We start from the raw sequence: 17,741 nt of genomic DNA, 5'->3' as shown, positions 1-17,741 counted from the left end.
TTTGTTCATGGAATCTACGTTTTGGTATCATAGAAAGAATCATATTCCAAAAATCATGTAAATTGATCAAGTATGTATAGGAATTGTGTTTGAAGCTATGACAATGCAGTTTGGTAGAAAAACACTATTGGATATAAAAAAAACAAGGTAAACAGAATAAATGACAAAATTGTAAGATTTCTATAATTTTCAGTTACAGATTATTTACCAACGTAATGTGTCGAACAAAGATGCTATGTTCTTTGAATTTTCGGAGTAAATCTCATCTTCATAAATATGAGTTTTACCCATTGTTTTTTAAAGAAATTTTATGGGAAAACACTTTTTGGTTTTATTTTGCTTCAAAGTTCTTCAAGGGGCACACTACTTGGGGCTAACACTATATAACTGTATATGAGATATATAGATATTCGAATGTTAAATTTATATGAGATATATAGATATCCGAATGTTAAATTTCTATGAGATATATAGATATCCGAATGTTAACTTTCTATGAGATATATAGATATCCGAATGTTCCACTAAGGTTCTTTTTCACATCTAAAAACCCCGAGTTCCTTTGCTTCCTCATGAAACAAATATGAAAGCCCGAAAAAAAAAAAAATTATTTGTTTGAAATTAATATCTCAGTGATAGACGCCATTTTTAAGATTTTATGGTTTTTTCTTGTTCTGTGGGGGAAAAAATGTTTGTACAGAGTCTGTTTGTTGTTGGTCTGCGGTGTTTTTCAAATGCCGAAAAAAGTATGCTTGGCGCACATGATCTAAAAGTCGGAGTTGTGTTTTCTGTGATATAAGCGTTGTTCCTATTTACAATGTCTCCCCACGGGACAGATTTAGACCCCAGGATCGTTTTGTAACATGGAGAAAGGAACAAAAATAAAAATTGTCACAGTCATGAAGGATTTCTCCTCCACTGAGAGAGAACAAGAAATTAAAGTGTAGCATCTGAAGAACAGATACTACACTTTGATCTTGGTCTGAAAACCTTGAGTTATTAAAGAAGTTAAGAATATTAATTTTTGTCTGCCTAACTGAAAGGAAACAAAACAATGTCCCTGCTTTATCATTATTTTCATGGAAAGTGCTCGACTGAGCTCCAATCTATGGTCCTCCCCCACCCCTCGCCAAACTTTCACAAGAAACACCCGTCTAGCAGAAAACACTATCAATAATTTCCCCCACTCTTTATCTGTGCCTAAACCTAAACGTAGATTCCATGAACAAAGCTTCTTTCTCAGAACTGCACGCCTGTGGAATTGTCTTCCGTTTTCCTGCTTTCCGGCTGACTACAATATGGTTGTCTTCAAGTCTAACGTAAATAAGTTCTTGATGAGCCGTTCCATATAAGTTAACAAATTTACCGAATTTCCATTATTAATGATTACTTTACTGTCCAATTTCTACTTTTTTTTTTTTTTTTTTTTACATAGGCATCACCACATTATCAAGGCCCAGAGGCCACTCAAGGATAAGGGTTAAAGAGTGTACAGTAGAAATTCGACAATATAGTAATCATTAGTAATGAAAATTTGGTAAATTTGATAACTTATATGGAACGGCTCATCAAGAACTTATTTACTTTAGACTTGAACACAACCATATTGTAGTCAGCCGGAAAGCAGGAAAACGGAAGACAATTCCACAGGCGTGCAGTTCTAAGAAAGAAGCTTTGTTCATGGAATCTACGTTTAGGTTTAGGCACAGATAAAGAGTGGGGGGAATTATTGATAGTGTTTACAGCTAGACGAGTGTTTCTTGTGAAAGTTTGGCGAGGGGGGACCATAGACTGAAGCTCAGTCAAACACTTTCCATGAAAATAACGATACATCAGAGACAAACTCGCAACATCACTTCTGTGAGATAGAGGTTGCAAGGAGGAGAAAAGGACATCTCCTACGAGGCTACGAAGTCTATTTTGAACTCTATCAAGGCAGGACAAGTCCTTACTGTAAACTCTTTAACTCTTATACTCGAGTGACCTCTTGGCCTTGATAAGTGGTGATGCCTATGTAAAAAGAAAAGAAAAAGAAACTGGAACAGCAATAGAAGGAAATATAATGAAACTCTACAATAAGTTTTATGAATGAATTTTGTTAAATAAATCTGTAGTGTTGTTTTCTTTAGGGCGACAACTTTATCGTTCCGCCCTGTACAGACAACATCACTTAGAAAAGATGCACCAATCCTCGAATAAACCAGTATCGGGTTACTATACCAAGGAGATATTATTCAGGATCAAAATACGGTTTATAAGGTTCACTTGTAGGAAAAATATTTGCATGACAGTGTCTAGTAGGTATTCAAGTTCTCCCCAGTAGGCATTCAATCTTTTTTGTTTTATTTTACTTCAGTCGAAATTCTCAGAAATCAAAGAGCACACAACCTGGGGCTAACACTTGAACTCTATATGAGATACATAGATATTCGAATGTTCCATTTAATTTCTTTATCTCACAAGCACTAATATCACTATTACTGATTATTATTACTGCTTATTATTACTAATTATTATTACTGATTATTATTACTGATTATTATTACTAATTATTATTACTAATTATTATTACTGCTTATTATTACTGCTTATTATTACTGATTGTTATTACTGATTATTATTACTAATTATTATTACTAATTATTATTACTAATTATTATTACTGATTATTATTACTAATTATTATTACTGATTATTATTACTGATTATTATTACTGATTATTATTACTGATTATTATTACTAATTATTATTACTAATTATTATTACTAATTATTATTACTGATTATTATTACTAATTATTATTACTAATTATTATTATAAACCAGCATTGGGTAGCTATACCAAGGAGATACTATTTCGACTTAAAATACTATATAATACTACCACACACTTGACATGAATGAGGCTTTTCGTTTTAGTTTTATTTTAATTCAGTCGAAGTTCTCAGAAATCAAGCAGCCCACTACCTGGGGCTAAAACTTGAACTCCAGATCAGATGCATAGATATTCAAATGCTCCATTAACAATCTTTATCTCTCAAAAACTAAATATATCGAACTCGGGAATTTGCTGCTAATTTAAAACAGAAGACATTCTTTTGACGTAAGGAGTAGTCAAAACACGTTCTGTTAAAGTCCCAAGTAATTCGCAATTACGACCGATTTCGAATAAGGGCTTGGCATGTTATAAAAAATACAAGGACACAATTTAGCTTGTGTTTTATAGTATATGAAGCAGGGTGAATTGGTTTGTATATTTGCGTCCATAAGACGACTTTGTGGCACCGAACAAAATTGTTGGTTCCCTGAACATTGTCAAAGATGAATACCAAAAATATATTGACAAATCCCATATATTCACGCTATTATTAATTAGGGGTCTCTATTCCGAAACCTATTCTTTACAATTAGGACGTTGGGAACTGGTCACCAACAACAGCCGTATGTTTTTTTTACGAGGAGGGGCATGCTTCCACCAGGCAACGTCGGTTAACGGGTCCTGCTAGAAGTAAAAAATAACGAAATCTTTCTTTTGGTTTCATATGATAGTACGCTATTGTTTGCATTTATTTGAACCTAGTATTTTGCAACACAATGAAAGAAAGAGGTTGCCTTATTTTTCTTTGGAAAGTGGCTTGTTTGTATATTACCTACACCCGCTTAAGATATAAAAGTCTATGTGAGATACATAGATATTCGAATGTTCCATTTAAATTATTCAAAAACTGAGTTAGTAAAGAAATTGAGAACATAATTTTCCTCTGCCCAATTAAACATTTTCGTATGTTGTAGTATATCTTTTGTTTTGGTCTTTTGGTCTTAATGGATTCCAGGACAAGAATTTATCTAGTCTGGTGGAGTATCCTGCTTAGTGATGTTATTGTAGTTTTTCTGTATGTACATAAACATGGTGCAGCAAGTTACTGTTTTTTTTTTTTTTCTTCTTTTCTTTGGCCAAACAATGGTATGGTGTTATTTGTGATGAAAAAAAAGAAACGTTTTTTTTTTTGTAATTGTTGTCAAACAAGTTTTGCCATGAAAACAAGTTTTGTTGAAGAAGGCTTTTCGTTAAGTTTTTTTCGCGTGCACGCGCACATGGTGCACAAGGTTTCCGTTGCTGGTGAATCTTTTGTCGCATATACTGCACTGGTATGGTTTTTCTCCAGTGTGGATACGGACATGTTGCCGAAGCGCGCCACTCTGATTAAACCGTCGTCCGCAAACGAAACATGTGTAAGGCTTTTCACCAGTATGTGTTCGCATATGTCGGACGAGCGTGTAACTTTGCGAGAATTCTTTCGGACACACGCTGCACTTAAACGGACGCTCGCCAGTATGTATTCGCATATGTCGAATGAACTTGCTGCGGTCGCTAAAATCCCGTTGGCATGTGTCGCAGTTGTTGATTTCGCTCGGAATCAAGTTTCGAACATTGCCCGCTTTCGGTCCATTGTGTGTGACCTTGTGCATAACCATGTCGATCTTCTGGTCGAACGCCCTCTTGCACACGTCGCAGATGAAGGGCTTCTCGTCCGTTTTCGTAAGGATATGTTTCTGCAACTTCATTTTACTGATGATGCCCTTGTTACATGCATCGCAGCAGAACAGTTTTTTCCCAGTATGTTGTTGGCATTTCTCGGGGTTGCGTTTGTTTTCACACGTTTCAGAGATGAAAATATCCATTTTGTGATGAACGTCTTTGTAGCGAGCGCGGAGCGGAATGTTTTTTTTTTTTTATTTGTATAAATCCATTCAGCCAATAGGAATAAAAAAGGTATGCAACAAAAAATTCGATATTGACATAAAAATAATCAATTGTTTTTGTATAAATCCATTGATCTGATAGAAATAAATTTAAAAAAATATTTAATCAATGAAAATTCTTGTATCTGTCTTCGCTGAACTGCATACATATATCTGGTGCTCCATGCCGAGGAAATTAAATTTTAAAAGATCACCATTGAATTCTTGAGTTGTTCCAGTGTCAGGAACGATATCTGAAAGAAGCAGAAAGGAGTATTCTTAGAAATGAGTATTTTTAATTTTTTTCAAAATAATTAAACAAAAGATTTTGGCATCGAATGGTATTGATGTGGTGGAGAAAAGACACTACACTTTGATCTAAGCCAAAATACCAATGAATCATAAAAAATAATGCTTTTTTTTTCTGACGAGTATATGTACGAGTAGATTCGATATTGACACAAAAACAATCAATTGTTTTTGTATAAATTAATATAATATATAATAATATAAAACTTTTACTATTAAAATACATTACAGTTAGAAAATAAATAGATTCCTTGCAAGCGTTTCTGGAAAGTTCCAACTAAAACGACTATAAATAGATTCTAATAGTTAATAACAGTTATTAAATCAACTTTGAAAAAGAATGCTATTTTGGGGCGACCTTTCAACTATTTATGACTCTGGACTATTTTTTCTTGGGATAAAATCCAGTCGTAAGAAATTCCTGAAACAATACCCTCACCAAGAACGGGACTCATGGTAAATATTGATTTTCAGATCTTATATTCTGACCAAAGTAATATGTTATTATTTCTCCAACTCGGTTATTATTGACACCGCGTAAAAGCTAGATAAACCTACAACCTGATTTATCTCCCTTGCATTTAATTTATCTGGTCAATAAATTCTTTCATTTTTCTCTTTAACTCATTTTAGTTTTTTTTTTTACGATATATGCTGTATCTATCCCTAGACAGTTTCTTGCATATATGTATGTAAAATGTTCATTGTGTGTGTGGCTGCTTCTTCAAAAATACAAATAATAAATATATAAAAATACACAAATAATAAATATATAAAAATACACAAATAATAAATAAATAAAAATACACAAATAATAAATAAATAAAAATACACATATAATAAATATATAAAAATACACAAATAATAAATAAATAAAAATACACAAATAATAAATATATAAAAATACACAAATAATAAATATATAAAAATACACACATAATAAATATATAAAAATACACACATAATAAATATATAAAAATACACATAATAAATATATAAAAATACACAAATAATAAATATATAAAAATACACAAATAATAAATATATAAAAATACACAAATAATAAATATATAAAAATACACAAATAATAAATATATAAAAATACACAAATAATAAATATATAAAAATACACAAATAATAAATATATAAAAATACACAAATAATAAATATATAAAAATACACAAATAATAAATATATAAAAATACACAAATAATAAATATATAAAAATACACAAATAATAAATATATAAAAATACACATATAATAAATATATAAAAATACACAAATAATAAATATATAAAAATACACACATAATAAATATATAAAAATACACAAATAATAAATATATAAAAATACACAAATAATAAATATATAAAAATACACAAATAATAAATATATAAAAATACACACATAATAAATATATAAAAATACACAAATAATAAATATATAAAAATACACAAATAATAAATATATAAAAATACACACATAATAAATATATAAAAATACACAAATAATAAATATATAAAAATACACAAATAATAAATATATAAAAATACACAAATAATAAATATATAAAAATACACAAATAATAAATATATAAAAATACACAAATAATAAATAAATAAAAATACACAAATAATAAATAAATAAAAATACATAAATAATAAATATATAAAAATACACAAATAATAAATATATAAAAATACACAAATAATAAATATATAAAAATACACACATAATAAATATATAAAAATACACAAAAAATAAATATATAAAAATACACATATAATAAATAAATGTGACAAACTTTTACCAACAGCTTTCATACAATGAAAAGATAACAATATGTTTGCTTGTCTTAGGCCAAAAGGATCACATACCTTCTTATTTGTTTAGACCAGAGAAGAACGCCATAGCAATGAGTTATTTATATAACTTGTATTGATTGGACTATTGTTCTCATCTTGAGTGTTATTTGTGCAATGTTTTGGTTAGATTGTCCTTCAGCCATCATCAGGCATGTCAGTTGTTGTTTGGAAAAGAAAGGAGAAAAGTTACTGGCTCCGTAGATATTTTCGTATTTCTGTGAGTCAGTCTTAACTTTTTGGCCATGATTTCGAATCTGTGAGAAAAAAAAAAAATGGTTGACAAAGGGGAAGCAAGTCTAATTAAGATCGAAAGGGGGATTAGCTCCCTTCCATCACTGAAATTTTAAAGGTGTACAATATTTATCATTTATTTCAAATATTATAAATAATATTTGAAATAAATAATATAAAATAGAATTAACTAATAATAAAATAGAATTAACGTTAAATACATCCAAACCTCCTCCTCCTCACCACCACCACCATCACCACCACCACCACCACCACCAACCTAATAAACATCAACAAGAGGATTATCTCCCTTCCATCACTGAAATGTAAAATATTTTAGGATGTACAATACTTGTTTTTTCTACAATTAATGCAAAATCAAACGAACATTAACTCTTATAAACAACTTCCAATGAATTATAATTTATATAAACAAGCAAAAAAGTTTTGCTCATGATTTTCCCCGAACGTGAATCTCAGTGCTTAATCCATTCAGACTTCTTAAACAATTTGCGAACATTCTATGTTTTCCTATTGCTGTAGAATTCCATTTTAAATATATATAAATTATCTCTTTTGTGAATATATGCCTTCTGAACTCATTTTTGTTGTTGTTTTGCATACTGTATAATATGTCTCTCGTTTTTTTCTCATTTGATTATTGACTTGCCAATTTTGATATTTTATTGTTGTACCATGTTATTTGCAATAAAAAGTGATGAACTTCATTAAAGATTGAACAACAAACAATCTCAATTAAAACAATGCTATATCTATATGAATAGAAATAGTAGTCCTAATAATTCAACCCAAAATATACAACATAATCGAACTTATATTACTTTTAATTGGAATTCATTATTGAGATGAGTTTTATTTATATTAATTTTTATTTTATTACTAACTATTATCTTCATTTTTTTCTAAGTTGTTTCACAACGTTTCGGCGAACTATTTTTCTGGCCTTTGTCAGGTGGTGACCATGATGGATAGGAACTCTGAATCTCCTGACTGCATTCACCACCTGATGAAGGCCAGAGGAATAGTTGACCGAAACGTCGTAAAACAACTAAAAAAAAAAGATGAGGATAATAGTCCACAATAAAATAAAAATTAATAAAAAAATACTCATCTCAATAATGAATTCCAATAAAACTCATCTCAATCAATTCTAATTAAAAATAACATATACCATTCGGTAAGGACCCGACTATGGAAGATCAGATAATAAATAAACATGAATTTATAAGACAAAAAAATCCAACCTTGATTGCCTTTTGGGACCTGTGGCGCAGTTGATAGAGATGTTGAATCTCGACGGTTCCAGCTGAGAATTGTCTGAAGATAGCGGTTTCAATCCTACCCAAAGCCGGCCAGAGGGTTACTTGGCCAAAACGTGGTGAGACGGGAGGCAGTAATATCAGGAGATTCAAAGGTCCTATCTGTCACGGTTACCACCTGACGAAGGCCAAAGCAATAGTTAGCCGAAACGTCGTGAAACAATAAGAAAAAGATGAGGATAACAGTCCGCAATAAAAATTAAAAATCAAACTTTTTAGATAAGGATTGATTGCCTCATCTAAATCTATGACTCCCCCTCCTCTCAAACATTCTTGAGAAACACTCGTCTGGCTGTAACCACTATCAATAATTTCCCCCACTCTTTATCTGTGTTTAAACTTAAACGTAGATTCCATGAACAAAGCTTCTTTCTAAGAACTGCACACCTGTGGAACTCTCTTCCGTTTACCTGCTTTCCAGCTGACTACAATATGGCTGTCTGCAAGTCCAATGTAAACAAGTTCTTGAGCCGTTCGCCTCAAGTAATTCAATTTACCAAATTTACACTTCTAACGATTACTATGATATTGTCCTTTTGAGTACTGTACACTCTTTAACCCTTATCCTCGAGTGGCCTCTAGGCCTTGATAACCCTTATCCTCGAGTGGCCTCTGGGTGCAAGGTGTAGTGACCGCTTTATATGGCTGGATCAAATCTCCAGAGACATTATAAATGCAATCACCGTTTTGAACATGCACGCATTCGACGAATGCGCAAAGACACAATGCTGTGATTTGCCTATCTGCACACATACGATAAAAAGACTACGTTACGCCTCATGCGTAGTGATACAGCAAATAGTCCAGAACTTGGCTGTATAAGCTTTTGTATGCGTGAATTAAACAGTTCAGCTACCGTTTTACAAGTAACAACATGCTGTCGACTGTCTTGTGGAAAATAAAAGCACCAACATGACTGCGTGCATCATACACTTCAATTCTCAACATGGAAGTACCGTATCAAACAGGAATGAATTCTTTTCAACAAGTTATTTCGAACTGCTGTTTGCATGCGTCTGTCACTTACACGTGTAGACATCTTTTAATGTCTTGTTTTCCTTTGGACCTGATTAATTGTAAAAAAATTTAATTTCTTTTTTTTTATTTAACTCGCAAAAAACATGATTTCCTCAGTTAAGAAGGATCTCTCACTCACATTCTCGGAGCAGAAATTTCTCAAATTCTACCTTATTTGATGTTTATCAAACTTATCAAGCCTATCACACATAATTCTGGACAATTAACATTTTTTTTAAATTTTATTACTTCCAGTATAACGTTTCTTCCCGTCCGGCCGGCTGTCCCTGCTGAGAAGGAGGTTGGGCCCTTCTGGATCACGGCTCCTTCTTGTCGTATGGGTGACGCCAGCGGGTGCCTACTTGCTCACGTTGTGTCTTCCATCCAAAAATCGGGTATTCTCCAGCAAGTCACTCCAATCAGACTGGTGATGTAATAATAAGAAAAAAAATGACAGACGACTTGTTATAAGTAAAAAGTCAAAGTTTTTTTTTTTTGTTTTTTTTCCACATAGGCATCACCACTTGTCAAGGCCCAGGGGTCACTCGAGGATAAGGGTTAAAAAGTGTACAGTAGTCAATTGGACAATATAGTAATTGTCAGTAATGGAAATTCAGTAAATTTGTTAACTTAAGGGAAACGGCTTATCCAGAAGTTGTTTACATTAGACTTGAAGACAACCATATTGTAGTCAGCTGGAAAACGGAAGATAGTTCCACAGTCGTGCAGTTCTAAGAAAGAAGCTTTGTTCATTGAATCTACATTTAGGTTTGGGCACAGATGGGGGGAATTATTGATAGTATTTTTAGCTAGACAAGTGTTTCTTGTGAAAGTTAAGCTAGGGGGGGGGACCATAGATTGAAGCTCAGTCGAGCACTTGCCATGAAAATAACGATAAAGCAAAGACAAACTCGTGACATTTCTTCTGTGAGAAAGAGGTTGCAGGGAAGAAAAAAAGGACATCTCCTACAAGGCTACAAAGTCTATTTTGAACTCTATCAAGGCAGGATAAGTCCTTTCTAGCAGCTTCTGCCCAGATGTGGCAGAAGTACTCCTTCCTTGGATGTACCTGGCTCTTATATAGATAGAGAATTGCATCAGCAGTGAGATATTTACTAGATCGATAGAAGGTTGGTTGTTTTTGTTTTACGGCATATCAACCCTTTTCGGGTTATTTAATGCCGAATCCAAAGATTTTGAACAAAAATTTTTTAATAGAATATATTTGTTGTTTTCAAATCAGTTTCTATTTAACCCATAGTTGGGACCCTAACAGGTACTACCACTCCGGGTCAGAGTGGACCTGGGAGCAATGATAATTAAAGGGTGACTCCACACTCCCTAAAGCCCGCAAGCTGGAGCCTCATCACTGGATATAGTTTAAGGCCATATCCAGGACCTCGATAGAAGGATCTCACCATTTTTCCAGCGGCTTTGGCAACAGATTTGATGAACATCTATATATATAAAAGCGAAAATGTATGTATGTATGTATGTACGCTTTTCCTCGATGTCCACAAAAGGCTTCTTTCAGAGAAGCGCTTGCGCTTGCTCGGTTCACAACTTCTTAAAACTTTTTATATCATCTATAAATTGTAATATCTCAGAGTTATTCACGGAGCTCGCCTGTCTATTTAATTTTATTGACTTTCAAACGTTTCTCGCATCGGCATGCGTTACATTCGGTTTTCGGTATAAAAAAAAGCGAAACTCGACTCTAATCACAGGCCGAAAGCCAGTTGTCTCAAGAGAGCTAAGTAACGTTTGTTCAATGTCGACTTCGTCATATCAGACTGTAGCTTTCATTTCGCTCCTCCTCCAGGGAGCGGGTTTTTAAAAACAAACAAACAAACCGATTTATTCACCTATTAAAAACTGTCCCGCACAAAATGCTAACTGCTGAATACCTATCGCCGTCACGCCAATCAAAAACGCGCACCTGTTTTTTTTTAACACTTTACTATTTTCCAACTGCGCGTCGTGAAGGCTTCGATTTTTTTTTACATTTTCGGGTTTTTTTCACATACCCCGAAAAACACCCGGGCAACGCCGGGTACCCCTCGCTAGTGTCTTATAAAAGCAAAATAAAACACTAATTACGTGTTACATAAATGGATAACAGATAACAGTTGAGCGTCGAACACTGCGAATGTCTGATTTTCTAAGTTCGTTATTGTCGTCGCGGTAGAAGTTGAGCACGGCTCGTTTCTTCTGTTGATATGAGATTCGAACACGTTCGGCCTCTCGTCCAGAAACGTCTCTACTGCTTCACGCGACTGAAAGCATCTTGCGACTGGCCGTCTGCTGAGGTCAAAACATCTGACAAACAGAAAAGAGAAGATCACACGACTTCACAACTTGTTGTGTTTATATACCAATTTGCCAGCGTTGGTTAGAGATTGATTTTTGATTCATACCTATCAAGTGTTTGAACCGGTCAATTATCGGTGTCACCAGACATTCGATACCATATTCCTACGTATCAAACGTCGACCCGTTCAACTTTCCTTTATTGTTTCCTCCATCCTATTTTTAGCGATGAGTTTCTGTGACCTTTTTTTTTTGTTTCTCTCTTACTTTAAAAAAAAATGTGATTTAAATCTCTCTTATTTAGTTTATGAATTAAGTATCAGTAATTCTAAAACCCCACTTGCCAGGTTTGATTTCTCCTGCCGCACTTCCCTAATATTCAACATCAGATGTCTCACAGTGTTACACTCTACATTGCAATATAGACTACACTGAATTGTGGACTAAGTCACTACGGGGCGGCATGTGAAGCTTCCTCCCAGTGCACAGCGCTGAGTTCCTGACTAGAGCAGGCAATCAATTGATTTGATTGACGAATGAGCGATTTTTCACAGATTCCGATGAACATAAAAGTATTAGAAGTATTCTACACGTTTAAAATTTTTGGTTTTTTTACTTTCCACCTCAACATTAACCTTTAAAACAACAATTTTTATGTTTTCTGGGATGCCGAAAACGAATATCGCATTTAAATTTTGCGCAGACAAGTAGTTTTCTGGATATTAAGACCTTTATTATCCAATATAATCCATTATGTTTTTATTGGAGGCCATGTTTTTCCCAACTGAAAAGTGCTAATGCAGATGCGTGTTACAAAACACCCCCTCCTCTGGGTGTGGCAGAAACTGACCTTACGAATGCGTGAAATATATTGAATAATTCGACCCCCTGTCTTTCCAAGCTTATCAGGACTCGAAAAATGTAATTCAAACCCTAATTTTTTTTTTTTCAATTAAAGGAGCAAGGACCAAGGTTTCATTTAAAACAACAAAAACAAAAAAAAAAACGTGTTTTTAAAAAAAAAAAAACGTGTTTTAAACTTCGGATTTTACAGGTAAATTTCTAAAAAAACACTACTTTTTTTGTTTTAAATTTGAATACATTATTTATTGATTTTTTATCTTCAATTTGTGATATACAAAACTTTGGCACATAAATTAATTATTTACTTTTTCATAGACATTTCAAAATGGAGGGGGGGGGCGTGAATTAAAAAAAAAACGTTTGCCTAAAATATTATATTCGGTTTACTAGAAAGAGCATAAAATTTCACATTGACCCTAAAAATATTGTAAAAATATCAATAGAAAAATTTTGATAGATTTTTAAAGTTTAAAAATTGAAAAATATTGAGTTCGTAAAATTCATTTAAAAAATAAAAAAATATTTCTATTACTTTTAATACAACTTTAATAGTTTATTTTGGAAGTATAATCCATAAAGAAAATAAACAACCCACTTTTAAAAGAGAAATTACGAGTTTTTTTATATTTTATTCGCAGTTTCATGTTAGGGGTGTCAAAAATTCCCCCCAATTCTGATACACCTAACCCTCTTCCCCATGTTAAGAATGGCAAAATACATTGTAAAGGAATGTCCTGATATCCAGAAAACTACTCGTCTACCCAAAATTTAAATGTGATATTCGTTTTCAGCATACCTGAAAACCTTAACAAGTCGTCATTTTAAAGGTGAGTGTCGAGGTGGAAAGAAAGTAAAAATTTACCCAAAAATAAATAAATAATATTTGATCAGTTTACGTGATTTTTGGAATATGACGGGTTTGTATTACTGTACACATAGATTCGAAAAAGTTGTCAAAAAACAAATATATAACAAATAAATGTTATCAAAGGCAAGATAAGTTACTTTTCTATCAAAATGGATATATTTTTCGTGTTTTTATTCAATGTAACATATTTATTCAGCTCGAAAAACATAGTGTTTACTGATGTATTGGAAAATTAAAGATGGCGTCTCACACCCTCTTTAACACGGTAAGTATGGAAAAAGGTGTTATAAATAAAAAAAAACTATACAAAATACTATTAAAAACCCGCCGAATATATGTCAACCTATGTCACGGTAACATATAATGAGCGAGTTTTTAACAGTATTTTATCCGGTTTTTTATTTATAACACCTTTTCCCACACTTACCGTGTTAAAGAGAGAATCAGACGCCATCTTGAATGTTCCAATACATCGGTAAAGTCGGTAAACACTGTATAGTTTTCGAGCTGAATAAACATTGAATAAAAACACGAAAAATATATCCAGTTTGGTAGAAAAGTAACTTATCTTGCCTTTGATAACATTTATTTGTTATATATTTGTTTTTTGACAACTTTTTCGAATCTATGTGTACAGTAATACAAACCCCGCAAAATTTGAATTTAACTGTTTTTTTTTATATATTTAAAAAAAAAAAAATGCACGGTACCTTCTCTGTATAAACACCGAAATTTCAAGTTAAATCCAAGTTTTACGGTAAACAAAACCTCCCACCCTCTCGATGTTAAGAATGGGTTTCTAAATAACGGGGCATTTGTTAATATTAGGTAACAAAACAAAACTATGGTTAAAAAATTTGTAAAAATAAAAAATACGACACATAAACGTTACTAAAGGCCTGGTAAGTTACTCTTCTACTTATCCGGATAATTTTTTTTAATGTTTTAACTTATTTTAAAGCGCGTATTTACTTAAAAACAAATGTAGTGCCAAGTTTGTTGAGTTGGAACGAGAAAAAAATAGCGGTTTTGATATAGCGATTTGGACCCTCGATAATTACTCAAAAATCGAAAATTAAATAAAATATTTGTAAAACATTAGATTTTTGCAGGATTGGTTATATTTTGGGGGTGAGTTTTGACTACAAATTAAAATATGTTATAATGGACTGTTTTTCTTTTAAGCAAACAGCAAAAAAAAAACAGTTCTCTTTTATGTTTGACGTAAAAAAAAAAAAAAAAACTACTAACACCTGATGTTTGATAAAAAAAAAAATAGTTCATAAACATATTTTTATTATAAAGGTGTTTTTGCACTTTTGTCACCGCGCTATTTTGGTATTCTTATTACGACCTGCCCCAGCGTAGTATAAACACCCCCAACAACCACCCCATGTTAAGAACGGCTTTCGGAATAAACAACCCCCCCCAAAAAAAACCTCCCAATGTTAAGAACGGCTTTCGAGGTTGGGAGGGAGTTATTCCGAAGGCCGTTCTTAACATGGGGCACGTCGTAAAAATTGACCCTGAATAATTACAAAACACCCTCCCCATGTTAAGAATGGCTTTCTAAATAATAACGTTAATATTTCAGCACGCTATCAAAATACATAAGTTGCCCTTTTTTATATAAAGTTTTGGGTGAAAGCACAGAATAATTACAAAACACCCTCCCCTCCCCATGTTAAGAATGGCTTCCTAAATAATGTTAGTATTTCAGCATGGTAATAAAAGTGCATAAATTTTTTTATAAAAGCTCAAATAAAGACTGATAGAATAAAATTCCTACTTTTATATTTGCTTTAAGACAAAAAAAAAGAGGAGCTTCTACACTATTGGGGCGAAATTTATAAGTCGAGAAATGGAGTTTTCAGATAAAAAACAATGGTTTCTTAATATTTTTTTTTGTCAATTCTAATAATTTACGATGGTGGCTTCCAAATTATGCAGTCGAAATTACCTGAATAGTACTGAATTATTATTTAAAAAAAAAAAAAACCCCAAAAAACCTTTGTGTTAGCAGGTAAAACATTGCGGCTCTCTTGTTTAAATCGAAACGGAAAATTACCTCCCTTTGAGCATAAACAAATAGGATCGTTTTCTTCAAATTCTATTTTCGTTAATAAATTATTATCTACCTTATCGATTTTCGTAATTGTTTTGATATAATTATCTTAAAAATACGAGGAATACGTAGATATCATTGTTTACATGTGAAATTCAGTTTTACGATTTCCGAAATTTCGTCCTAATAGTGTAGAAGTGCCCCCCCCCCCAAAGTTACATTCTAAACAGTGTTGGTAATCCGTACCTTAAAATTTGTCTGACGTCACTTCCGCCGAATGGCTTTGTAAACAAATGAAGTGCGATTTTAACGAAAGAGCGTTTATTTATTTATTTATTTATTTTTTTTTTTTAATAAAAAAATTAAAAACCATCAAATTTAATCCACGGGCCAAAACGTCTTCCCCACCACCTCGTTTTTTTTAATTATTTTTTAATATTTGTTTTTCGCTTTGCGAGTTTTAAGAACAGTGAACTAACTACTCAATAACTCAAAGACCGACGAAATCATAAAAAACGAGCAAGCGCGAACGCACAGGGTGGGGGGGGAAATAGAAACATTACATCAAAACTTACCTCTAATCATGCGAAAACAATGATTTACAGATAAAAGAAAACCAACAACGTTATCTAAAATGTATAAATTCACGACAGATCGTTAAGAATTCAAAAAAGAAATACCGAAAAACTCCAAGAATCTCACGGCCTTTTTCGATCCAAAAAAAACATGTCGACGAGTCCAGCACGAAGGGAAATAACTTCGATGTTTGTTGAACACACACACACACACACACACACACACACACACACACACACACACAAAAAGAAAGTTGTTGTTGTTGGGTAGATTTCATAGAGAGCCCGCCCCACCCCCCACGCAAGTAGGTATGATGTGAGACAGGACGTGATCTTCATAAATAAGATGCCTAGTCACTTAAAAATGACGTCACGCGTGAGGTCCCAGCAAACAAGATCTGTCGGACAGCCAGACTGTTGATAATGAATTAAAGTTTTTTAAGTGCTTGTTAAGATACAGTCGACAAATCGATTTTTTTTTTTTTTTTTTTTTAAATATGTCGTTTGAAGCCAAATTAATACTTTTTTGGGTTACCGACAAAAGAAGGGTGGACCTGTTACTTCACCCTTGTCTACACCTTGGAAATTGTTGAAATTTTGCACAAACATTAAACATGATATGAGTAAAAAAGTAACAGAACGGATTTTCCGGAAAACTCTGGTGCCCCGTAGGGGTGCCTTTTGGGTTAAAATGGCTAAAATTGACACTTTTGTGCTTATCAAAAAAAAAAAAAAAAAAAAATGATGTCTTGGATTTTTATAAAACTTTCTGAAAAGTTGTAACTAACTAATTTCAATATAATTTTGCTTGTATATAACTTTGTGATAACTCTTGGATGTGCCCCAGGGGCTCTTTTAGGGCTAATAAAAACACTCCATTTTTGAAACTATTTTACCATATTTGTCCCAAATTTTCTGTGTATGTCTATTTAGCAGTTTTACACAGGGCTAAACTCAAATTTAAATATGTTAAGGCCTTAAGGACTTTCGGAGCTAAATGGGGGAGAGAACAAATGATGGACTTAGTCATTTCTTTTTTTGCATGGTGCAGAACTCAAATTTACATATGTTAAAGCCTAAAACTGCACCGTTTGTTCATTTTCACCAGGATTTGACATCCCCTTGGGACTTTTGGAGATAAATGGGAGGGGGGGTGCTGAACTTGGTCATTTTTTTTATGCCTCGTTCAATGTGCATTCACAGGGGATCATGCATGCTTCACTTGTTGTTTCTTTTTTTACAAAAATGTCATCACTTATCAAGGCCCAGAGGCCACTTGAGGATAAGGGTAATTAGTGTACAGTGGTTAAGCGGAACATGTGTATCAGAATGCGTAAGCAGAAATGTTGCGATTTGACCGTCCACACACATGGAATAAAGGAACTGTGTTACATTCCGTGTGTTGAGAAACAGCAAACAAGTTGAAACCTTTGAGAAAACCTCTATATAAGGATTTAACCACCAAAATTCAAACAGTCCAGGATGCAGTTCTACAAGTAGATATCACTGCTGCCCATGCTCAACATATATACCAGACTCTGTCTATTCAGAC

The 17,741-nt window shown here is 32.9% G+C and overlaps 1 protein-coding gene across 4 annotated transcripts; it reads right to left on the bottom strand.

Annotated features, from left to right (window-relative positions):
- Positions 1 to 2,913: 2,913 nt before the first annotated feature.
- Positions 2,914 to 16,519, bottom strand: LOC145271089 (uncharacterized). Of its 4 annotated transcripts, none has more exons than XM_080126633.1 (4): positions 16,295 to 16,386; positions 8,416 to 8,608; positions 6,932 to 7,173; positions 2,914 to 4,997 (listed from the first exon to the last, which is right to left on the bottom strand). In XM_080126633.1, the coding sequence occupies exon 4, from the start codon at positions 4,681 to 4,683 to the stop codon at positions 4,069 to 4,071; it is 615 nt and encodes a 204-aa protein (XP_079982759.1). In that variant the 5' UTR covers positions 4,684 to 4,997; positions 6,932 to 7,173; positions 8,416 to 8,608; positions 16,295 to 16,386; the 3' UTR covers positions 2,914 to 4,068. The 4 variants fall into 4 exon arrangements, with proteins under 4 accessions (XP_079982759.1, XP_079982760.1, XP_079982757.1 ...); XM_080126634.1 differs by having other exon boundaries at positions 16,190 to 16,326; XM_080126631.1 differs by lacking the exon at positions 8,416 to 8,608 and having other exon boundaries at positions 16,295 to 16,519.
- Between the last annotated feature and the right edge of the window lie 1,222 nt (positions 16,520 to 17,741).

This window comes from Euprymna scolopes, chromosome 46 (genome assembly GCF_053919585.1).
Source record: "Euprymna scolopes isolate OS-2025 chromosome 46, ASM5391958v1, whole genome shotgun sequence".
NCBI classification, from domain to species: domain Eukaryota; kingdom Metazoa; phylum Mollusca; class Cephalopoda; order Sepiida; family Sepiolidae; genus Euprymna; species Euprymna scolopes.
This window is presented reverse-complemented; position numbering and strand designations above follow the sequence as displayed.

Bases quoted from the DNA above. Each gene is read 5' to 3' on its own strand.
- LOC145271089 (XM_080126631.1), bottom strand. From the start codon at position 4,683: ATGGATATTTTCATCTCTGAAACGTGTGAAAACAAACGCAACCCCGAG.